Source organism: Syngnathus typhle, linkage group LG6, assembly GCF_033458585.1.
Source record: "Syngnathus typhle isolate RoL2023-S1 ecotype Sweden linkage group LG6, RoL_Styp_1.0, whole genome shotgun sequence".
Classification (NCBI taxonomy): Eukaryota; Metazoa; Chordata; class Actinopteri; order Syngnathiformes; family Syngnathidae; genus Syngnathus; species Syngnathus typhle.
The window spans coordinates 9423344-9434685 of NC_083743.1; the positions used below are offsets into that span (position 1 = coordinate 9423344).

Here is an 11342-nt window from a genome sequence, read left to right on the forward strand (position 1 = left end):
CCAAATTGTATCCGATTGTTCAATTAATCAATAGAATAATTGATAGAATTGATTCTAAAAATATTCAATGGTGACATTCATGTCAGCAAATATTGATCAATTGATATTTCTCACCTATTCAAAATGAGAAAATAATTCATTAAAAATAAAATAAATTAAATACAACCATCAAGATAAAAAATACCCTTCATACCATTCAGTCACAAATTTTTTAATCTCATGATTTGAGTTGGATTTCTCCAGTGAAATGTACACATGTACACATAAGTCTGGATGTACGCAAATATCAAACTGGAAAAAAAACAAGTGCAACCAGAATCAAAGCATAGAAAACAGACTAAGAGAAGGATGAAAAAATGTAATGCAAACAAATAAATCATTAGGAAAGGTGAAAATTAGATTCAGTGCATGTATGTGTGGGTCTGTAATTATTTTTAGCAAATGAGAGACAATTCAAGGGAAATGTGGGCTGAACAAAAAATCCACAAGGCTGGTTCTCAGCAATAGCGCAACAAAAAAAGAGCCATGCAGATTCAAACTAATATAATCATCAAGTAATTTATTAATAGGCAAGCTTCCGTAGCACAGGGCGGATTAGCGCACAGGTCACTGATGCACAACATCGTGCAGCAGGAAATTCTTAATGTGTAAGGTTTACACTAACGAAATATAAACTTAAAATATAATAAGGGGAATCGCAGAGGACAAAATTAAAAATACAAAAATAAAAGGACTTTTGAAAAAGAGTTGCCACGAATGGTGGATGTTGTACATAACAATAATGCAATAAAAATGTATTTAAAATGCAACTATTGCTTTGACTGGTTAAACACACGCATGCACACACAACTTTCATAAAATGGGACATGGCACTCTGTCATGCCTGGCTAGCTGGTAGAATAGATTTTCCATATCTCATATTGGCTAAATCTTCATCATCACCATCATTGTCTCTTTCCCCATTCTGTCACATAACTTCTGATTATCTAAAAAAAAAAAAAAGACTAAGTAAGGGGACAGTCGATTAGGTGACCTGAAAACCAATTGCACAGTGTTGTAAATTAGCTTTATTGAGCTTCCAATGAACTACAAGCGAAGTATTGATAGTGATAGGGATTTTAAAACCATTAGATGCTTGAAAATAAAAGGCAGTATGTAATTTCATTGCTCATGGAGGACAAAGGAAGTAGCTATTTCTCTATACCTAGACTGATGGCAAGTGATGGATATGACATATTTGGCTGGCATTGCTAGTGCATCAATACATCATTTGAGCAGTGTGTGCTTCCAGCAGTTGGACTGAATGTAACTCGGCAGTGTTCATGTGTTGATATACTCATATTTCACATTTTGGTGCTGTTGGCTTGTGCCAAAAGACTTTTTTACGTTAGAGCAAAATAATCAATGTTGATATGGTTGGAGTGAACCCTTGATCGACTTAAAGTATTCCTTTTTCTGATGAATTGATCAAGAAATCAATTCAAATACTCTTAAAAATGGAGATTTTACAAAACATGTATGATTCATAAAACCATGTCTATAGTTTAGGTACTCACACCGACTTGCACAACTTTTCCCTGACAACTAAAAGCTAAAAAAACAACTTGTGCTGAAGGAGTTTAAAGATTAGCGGGAGGCTCCGATAATAGTACGGTGCAAGAGATTGAGAGTCTTTATCGGCTGTTGCTGCAAAAACAGGTTCTCACACTGAGAGCTGCCATTATTAATCTTTGTTGCTACTGTGGATCTTATCATATTGTCACTCCCCACAAACATGGGTGGGCAATTATTATTTTTAAGTAGTGTACCTTTGTTATGCACAACAATCCTCTTCAATAGTTGTTATCAAAGCTCTCTGACATTCTCTTAAATGCGCTATTGACTTCTTTAAGAGATTTGATGCAGAACAACAATATGGAAAAGAGACTCATGCAAAGGTTAGTTGGGCACTAAATGTTCCTCTGGAGTGAAGCAGAGCAGATATGTTGGAAAGCAAGACTGCCACCATTTGGACGACTTGTACAATTGCAGTGAAGCAGCCAACTCAAAACATTGGAGCTCAAATGTCTTCCCACAGACCTTCATTAATTGTATTTTATTTATTTGTACTGTTTGAAGCACAAACCTCGGGGCACATGCTATGAATGCCATATTTTTCCCTTTTACACTACTTTGCCATTAGAAATGATTTCGATAAGTAATTCTTGGAGATTGTTAGGAACACAAGATTTATTTTATTGTTATGTTGCTCATAAATTTGGTCCAAGAAAAGGCAGCACTGTAATCACAAATTAGAGGCCATGATAACTACAAAAAATTATTGGGTCAATTAGATGAATATGTAATTAGTAACTTTGAGTAGAAACACGATACTTGAAACACATTTTAAAATAAGACACATAAAAACAAATGTGTGTAAAATTACATTTACCTGTGGCAAAATAAGAATTTTCCAATTACTGCTAAATGACAATTGCTTCTTATGTAGAATGCATTTTTTTATAAATACACCTCTGCATACATAACATTGTATTCTTATTAAAATTCTAAAATCAATAAGAAAAACTTATCGGTCAACTTAAAACAAAGAATAGCTTTATTAACATGTAGAAGATGAAGGATGACTACTACTAATTCATATTATTCTGAGAAATCAAATTATGGGTTCACCTTTGCCCTGATAGTGTCAACTTGTAGTACTCAGTCAATGAGTGTATTCTTCTGAGTTTTGTGTCAAATATTCTCTCATGACCTTTTATATCATTACGCACAACAGGCTATGTGTGCATGAAGTGCCATTCAATTCACACGTGAAACTATCACATGGAGACTCACGGAAACACAACACGGAAGAAGAAAGAAAGGATATCCATTAAGCAGACTTCTTTCTTCTTTTGAAACCAGAACTATCTAACAGTCCAACTTCATAAGACAAAGATTGACTAAGATTGACTCCCTGCAATAGTGTTTCTGTGACATGAGCAGAATTTCTTTTCATTTCATTTAAGGTCGGACGGAATAAACTACCCTGAGTGACGTGAAATTCATCGGGCAATGTCATTTGCCGCTGACTTGAATGTTGAAATCAGAGTAAAGTGGTTTTGTTTTGAATCAGGTTTAAGTTGCAATCAGTGGTAAAGAATATAGATTTGAAACAATTGTTACAGTAGTGCTCAACTAATTCATCACATCCATAAAAGGATCGTTAAGTAGAATTTTTTTTTTTCTGTAATGGGCAACAAGTACAGAAAGGCTTTAATGATGATTGTTTCAATGCAAAACTATTATTATTTCCATCGAACTGTTTACCAGAAAAGAAAGAATTCTAAACACCATTAATCATTTATTTTAAATTGTCAAACTCTAGCTATTTACTTGCATTCCTGCACAATAGCGGTCACGCTTCATGAATCAAATAACTTTGCGGCTAATACTTCCAATTTTGAGAATGGAAACCAGTAAATCTAGAAACCATATATTACATGAGTACTGAGAATAAACTGCTTTTGAACAGCAATTTTAATAATAGCAAAAAATATTGGAGTTTGTGTTATTTTCTACAAAATACGGTAACTGATATCTGTCTTCAAGTGTTCTGACACTTATCTAATCATTATCACAAAGGTTTCCGTTATGGCACAAAATGGTATCAGTGCAATATAAGCCTTGACGGTGACACACCCAAATACCAACAACCCTTTTGCACATGCACTCACGTCATGTGAGCTAAAGTGGGCCAAAACACTTCATCCGTACACTTTAGATTCTGAGTGCTTGGAATATGTATAGCTTTCCCAAGAAGGTCATTTGTGGCCTGTATGTCTTGTGTTTTAAAACAAAATTGAAACTAAAATGTTGAAGTAAGCTGTAAGAGTAGAACAAGGCTTCTGATAAGAAACTTTGTCTCGATTCAGCGAGTCTGCGTAGCATGCAGGCAGATAGCGGTAGGATGGTCTGGCAGAGTAAATGATGTCCGCATTGATCTCTGTTGCTGTTTTATAGCCATGTCATGTCAATTTAGCACCTCGAGAACACTTGCTGTAGAGCTAATCAATAGTGAACTCTGGCAGCGATAGACATGTCGAAAGAGAAAACCAGAATGTGAAGAAAAGGTGTATAAAGAGAAAGACAAAATCTCTAGACAAAAAGATTAGGGGGGTAATTGACACAACTCTGTATTTAACTGGAATTAATCAATTTCAAGTCAAGCAATTTGAGGGATTTAGAATTTTTTTCTCACAATACAAAAGGAAAAAATAAATATTTTTAGTCTCAGAATGCAAAATATAACAAAGATCTGATTTCCTCTCCTACCCACAATTTGCAAAATGACTTTTCGCAAATAATCTTGATCATAGTATTTCTGTCAGGTGGAAACATCTTATGTTCAACTTTGATCCATTTGCCCTTTTCCACAAATCAATAGTGTTAATCAGGACCCTCGACACTGCTGAAATCTTCTTGGTAAATTGAAAAAAGTTATACAATTTGACATAATATATCGTATGCGGAGCCTCCAAAGGCGAGACAAGCTGGCAGAGTTGACACCGCACCCATTGCGGTGGTGACTTCCCCCCAAGCCAACTCAAGCATGAACACATCAGTAGAGAACAACATACAAGTTAATGCCATAAACACACGCCTGCATGCAAATACAAAAAACACTTCTGCTGTAGCAAAAAATATTTATATTTAAAGCTCAGTTGAAATCAGATGTGATTTTTTTTAATATTGTGACTATTTTTTTATGGCTCTCAGTCAGTTCTAAAAAAGTAACTACACTTTCACTTCCTTTTTGGATAGATAAATAGTACATACTATATTTAGGGAGGATAAGAGCTGCTTATTTTTCCACTGAACCCAAGGTAATATTATTAGAGATATTTGGCAAGATTAGCAAGATATGAAATGTATCCATATCCGACAGCCCTAAACGACAGTGTTAATCATCTTAGGTGCCTGAGGTCATCTTTACTCTTTTCACAGGGGTGGACATTCCGCCATAGTTTCAGTAATGCTCCTGAAGTCGACAGAAAAAAGCCAGCAAGGGCGTGCCCCTGAGTGCAAGGCAAGTGATGAACCCCTTTTCAGTAACTTCCTCTGTCTTTGACTGGTTGCTTTTCTTTGGGGTTCTTAAAAATCAAATTGGAAATACAGATGGGGCCAAAGAGGTGTTGATTCTTTCTTCCCCACAGATCATTTTACTAATGTGCTACTGTCAGTTCATATTGACAGGTTTAACAAATATGAGAAAAAGTTTATTGTACAGTTTGGTTGACCGCTTTCCACGGAGTGAACCCACCATAATTTTGATGAGTGAGTTCACCATATTTACCAAACTGTAAACAAACACAACTAATACATTTTTAATTAAATCTGATACAATATAAGCAAATCCAGCCTATTTATTCCAGCTGTTAAATTGTTGCATTTTTATTCCTTTGGATATATTGTGAAAAATACAATCCACAATACTTGCCTTTATGAAACCTTCGTTTTGACAAAATTGCTACGTTTGAAGATCGATTTGAGTGTTACTGACCGGTCACAGGAACAGGCCACAAGAACGCTGAGCAGGTTGTAGATAATGAAGGTGAAGATGACAGCAGTGATAGTACCACGTGGAATGGAGTAGCTTGGATTCTTGAGATCACCTTGGAAATGGGTTAAGTATGTGCATTGAGTCAATCTGTATACACATTGTCCATTTATAGTCATGGCCAAAAACATTGGCACCCCTGTGATTCAGTCAGATAACGCACTACTTGTTTGGTTTCCTTTGCAATGGAACAACACAAAAAAAAGATGAGGAAAACTCAGAATTCCATAAATTTGACTGCACGAAATTATTGGCACTTTCTCAAAGTTCTAAGAAACAATAGTATTGCGAGCATGCCATGCTCCTGTAATTTGTAATTAAACTCAACTGCGGCAACTAACAGGTCCTGACAATTTAGAAATGTCACTTGCAGCCAGTTAAAGAAGAAAGGTGACTGTGTTGTGTCTTTGCTGATCACACTGAGGATGGAGCAAATAAAGAGCAAATAAATGTCAAAAATATGGAAAAGCATGAACAAGCTCAATGCTGCAACTCCCTCTCGAGAGACCTGAGGGTGAAATTCACTAAAGGATTGTGTGACTTTTGTGTGGTGATAACGGGTGAAAATAAAGCCAAGCGTGCGCAGGTGGTGAAATGCTTCACTAACTGTGCTGCCAAGCAGAATGTGTCCCAATGCGCCGGTGGGACTTGTGCATATTTACATGAGTCAATATGCATATATTTGGGGCAGAAATTGCCCACCTCTTTGCAAATGAGTCTCATTGATAAACATTGTCTAATTCACAAACACTAGCGCTAATAGCCACAGGCATTTTGCGTCAAGCAAATAACATCTTTGGAAAGCTGGCGTAAACTTGGCACTCTTCTAGGGAAGCCTTATCATGTCAGCAGTGGCACGGGGGAAGGCATTGTCATACCAAGCAGAACCGTCGAGTCTGACATGCAGAACATGCGTAGGGCTCAGAGGTGGATGAGGGATGACAAAGTTAAAAAAAAAGATTGAGGACTGGCAGAAGTGGGTTTTTGTCCATTGCTGTAATTGTCCCTTCCCGGGTCAAATGACAACTAACCAGTCTGTCCAACGAACCGTTTCGGCACATTTTTCATGAGGGAACGTATCGCAACCTGCGTCATAACACCAACATGGGGGAACGAAATGGTACATTATCTGACAAAAGCACAAGCGGTGCCAATATTTTTGACTCAAACTTGTGGACATGCAGTTCAAATACCTGACATATTAGAGCCCGCCATGATGCCAGTGCACCCATTAAACATCACCGCAAAAACGGTGGCAAAGGTCATCAGATTCCCTGTTGTGTAATCCACAGTGTAGTCGGCTGCGTGAAGAGAAAACGTAAAATTACTTGTTGAAGTTGTTCCGTCTTCAACCAGCAAGGTCAATGATATCTGTTGACAAATGCTCACAATGCAGGATGTACTTTTAAAGTGAAAGGGACAGTTGTGAGGTGAGAAAGAACCTCAGAGCCTCCTTTGAATTTATGACAAGAGTATTCATTAGAATTCAATTTTGCTCATTTGCTATATAAGAGTGAAAATAATATTTTTGCAATATCCATTCAGTTTCTTAATAAAAACTTGGGGACACTCCAACAATTTCTGCACATGCATATAAAAAATATTAATTCTAAAAAATCTGATTTAAACATGGTTTAGACATTAGTATTTCTCACCATTCATTTGTATCATCCTTCCCAAAAACACAGACTCACAATTTTTTTCCAAATGAAAAAAAAATCTTTCTCGTCATTATAGCGGTCGGAAAACGTTTGATTGGCCAAAATAAAATGAGACTGCACTAATGCTATTTCAGTCTTACCCCACAGGTTCCCAAGAAGGGTGTCTAATTTGAAGCCGGTAAAGTTTGCTGCGGTGGGGCCTGTTCCATTTACAATAGGGTTGGAGTCAGCAGAACTAGGCAGAATGATGGTGCGTGGGTGCACAGCAAAAAAGCTGATGAAGATGGTGCCCAGGACAAACATGACCACAAGGAAGATTACAAAGGTGGCCTTGGCATAAATGTGAGCACCGACCATGCACACAAGCAAACAGAGCAGGGCGATGGCTGTGGCGTAAAGTAGAGACCACCAGTAGCCTGATGGCAGAACTTGGTAGGAAGATGCAGCTAGTGCGCCATCTAAGGGAGGATCAGATGTGAGAGGCCATATTATTAAAAAAAGAAAAATTGATCAAATATACCAAGCCAATAAAGCTGACAATTTTCAACTTGGACTAGTTACATTGAAACTTACCTTCTGGCACGCCAAAGGTGGAAACCATGGCTTCAACCAAACCCAGCACATAAAGAGCACAAGCACACACATTAGCCAAGAAGAACATAATTCCGATACTCCCGCCAAATTCTGGGCCCAGCGCTCGGCTGATCATGTCTGAGGAATTTTAAGGAAAGGTAGTTTGGGAAATGGTAAAATCCATTTTAAATGCATAGTCTATTCACCGTAATAAAAACAAAATTGTATTTTGAACAAATCAAACTGGAATGAAGGTCCCCCCCATGCCCCTGTGGCTAAAGTGTTACTGCTAGATGCTTACAGCTGCTAAATATGAAGTTTCTTGAGATTGATTAGCCATCTGACGTAAATAAAAACAGACATGCAATTAAGTCAGTTGTGTATTGCATAATTCATAGGACAGAAAGTGTAGATTTCACACAAGTTAAATGTGCAGGAGGATACAATAAGCCCCCCCAGCGTCTAGCGCTCCATTGGTGGAGATGGCACATACTGACAGCACAGTCATGCAGATTATGAAGTAGGCCACGATAAACATGGCAATTCCTTGGTACAGTCCCGACTGGCCAACCAGGAAACCTGCAAAAACAAAAAAAACCATACTAATTATGATAAAGGTAATGAGGGCTTAATTGAGAAGCAGTTAGGTTGGAATGAATCGAATAAAAGAAATGAAATACTGCTCTAATGACGAAGATATCCATTGGGACAACAGCAAACCTACCTTGCTCATTTTAGATGATGTACAGTAAGTGAATGTCATTTTAGAAAAAGTGTCTGTTAAGTGACATCACTTTATAATAAAAGACAATTTGATAGATTTGTGGCATATTTTGAGTCTTTCTGTTCTGTTGAAGAACCAGATGTTATTACACAAAAGCTAAATCAGTCAGCTTTCACAAAGTACTAGAGAAATCATAGATTATTTTTGAGAGTCAGACAGAATTTGAACAATCATTAGATATAAAAATATCTATAAACAATTACTCCATTGTTAAAATGCAGCAATTAATTGTATAATCAATTAGTTTGACACCTCTTAAAAACAACAACACTAATAATAAGAAGAGGAAGACACAGATATATAAATACACAGTACTGTAGGTAGGAACCATAAGAACCTGATGTTCGAAATTGAAACACTCTATATTATAGTTCTCAGTACCCATAAAACCATTGTTTGTTCCATTCAAAGCCATAAGCATGTTAGTGTGAGTGAATAGTCTTAAGTAGTACACAGACGCTACTGTGTGTGTTCGTGTGTGTGCCCGCAGGCACGTGTATGCTCTCCACAGCAGCTGACATCTCACGAGACTTGTAGTGGGGGGTAGAAAACATCATGGTGGTAGAACTAGGAGACTTGCCACATGACTACCCGCAAAGCTTGTCTAGAGATTCAACAAAAGTCAAGGAGCAACATGAATGTAAAACTCTATCCAAGTGCTTCATGGTTTGTCTTTGCTTTTTTATGCTTTTACAGCCATGATTGGAAACCTTCAACTGCATGACATTTTATTATTTCCTGCTCCACGCTAACAGTGTGCTTTAGTCACTATGCAAACATGACATTTAAAAAAAGAAATGTCCCCTTTTATCAAAATTGTTAGCTTTTTGTGGCTAAGGAGAAAAAAAATCCCACAACTGCATTGTGCTACAATGTGGAGGAAAAAAACTATTTTATAGGGGGGCTAACTGAAAAAAATATTTGAAGGGGAAAATTGATTTTGATTTGATGAACCAAATCAAATTGTTCATTTTGGAATAATTCCATCCTTGAATTGTATCACAGTAATCCTAAACAAGTGTACCATATCAAATTTAATAGTAACCAAACATCTTAAAATCGTTACATACATGAATCACATCATACTGCATGCATTGTAAATCATATCCAATCATGTTTTCAGGGGAGATGCACACCCCAACTATTTTACTATATTAAAACATGACGCGCACGCACGCACGCACACACACGCACGCGCGCACACACACACACTTGCATGAACATGCACTAATAAACTTGTACTCTGTGGTTAACTCAGAACTATTGGCATCTCTCAACGTTTAAGTGGACATGCATAACTTTAAAAAAAAAGTAATTCAAAAGAAAGTATCAAAGATTCTAAATACATGTAGCCTATAGAAAAAAAACATATGAGAGGATGCGCAATAAGAGAAATAACTTTGCTTGAGTGGATAGATGCTTCCATCAAAACTCACCAATTCTCAGAAAAACAACCACACTGAACATTGACAGCAAGGTTGGAATGACCACACCGGAGAAAGTGGGCAGCTTCTTTGGTTGACTCTGGGAGAACCGGTGCCGGAGGGTGGCTGGGCGCTCCTCCGGCATCTGGCCGGTCGGAGGTGCCCGTAGCTCGGATTCATTGACGCTAGTGGAGAGTCGGTAGTGGAGGAGAGGGGTTCGCTCTGTCATCTTGCAACTCTATCTTTACAGTCCCACGTTTTATTATTATTTTTCCCTATGTATTTCCCACTGATTGTTTTGACGAAGAGCACGCCAATAAACTTTATACTAGGAAAGTTAATCAGTGACATGTCCTGACCCGGCATTCGAATAAACGTTTCCTGGCTACGATCATAGCAACGCCGGAAATAAGTGTTTGATATGGACGAAAAAAAAACTAATAGTTTGCAAAGTTGAGCGAACGTTCCAAAAACTTTTAGGAGTATATTAAAGTCCATAAAAGGTTCCCATGTCGGCTCATTTCTCTGCAAATCCACTTGTGAGCTGTCATGTGATGCACAAACATCAAGCTACACTATTACCTTGCATTTCCGGCTTTGTTATTCAAATTAAGACTTTACAACCACTCCTAGAACAAACATTTCAATTGATCGTGACTAGGGCAGGGAACAGTCGCTCTCGTTAAGTTGCTATTTTATAAACTAGTTGAACTAGTTTTTTTTTTTAAACTAGTTCAACTAGTTTAACTAATAACATTAACATCGTTATTAGATAATCAAATTACACCAAAATAAAGCAAATACCAGTTCCGGTGTTATTCTTATCTATACATCAAAACTTGACGAATAGTTTCATTCAAATCCGTTAGCGCTCCGTTGATGGAGATCTCACGATTTGTAATATAGTAAATAGTAAGTAAATAAGTAAATATATAATAGTAATAGTAAGTAAGTAAGTAAGTAAGTAAGTAAATATATAGCAAATATAGTAAGTAGTAATACGTATACCCATGTCATTATTTTCTCAATGTCACTTTTTGTTACATCTGTTTCTATCATATTTTTCTTTGTTTAAATAAATTCTGCCATGTCAATCTTACTGTCTGAGTTGGGGGTCCTAGAAATGGCGGTGTGCTATCTTAACACCCTCAGGAAGTAGAGATGTTGCCGTACCTTTCTGCAGACAGCTCCAGCATTTGCCTGAAATCAAAATTCATTATCAATTATTGTTCCCAGATAATTAATGAACAGCAAGCATTTGGGTGTATGGAGATTGGATTGTGTGTATGCCAATTGTACTC

At 37.2% G+C, this 11342-nt stretch overlaps 1 protein-coding gene across 1 annotated transcript in view; it reads right to left on the reverse strand.

The window, feature by feature from the left end:
- zgc:153039 (uncharacterized protein LOC767698 homolog) overlaps positions 1 to 10596 on the reverse strand; it is a 34339-nt gene extending 23743 nt beyond the window's left edge. The window contains exons 1-6 of the mRNA XM_061281636.1: positions 10054 to 10596; positions 8278 to 8412; positions 7834 to 7971; positions 7401 to 7718; positions 6793 to 6900; positions 5543 to 5654 (exon numbers count right to left, since the gene is read on the reverse strand). Coding sequence (XP_061137620.1) covers positions 5543 to 5654; positions 6793 to 6900; positions 7401 to 7718; positions 7834 to 7971; positions 8278 to 8412; positions 10054 to 10270 — 1028 coding nt within the window. The 5' untranslated portion in view covers positions 10271 to 10596. The remainder of the gene's footprint in view (positions 1 to 5542; positions 5655 to 6792; positions 6901 to 7400; positions 7719 to 7833; positions 7972 to 8277; positions 8413 to 10053) is intronic.
- Positions 10597 to 11342: the final 746 nt, after the last annotated feature.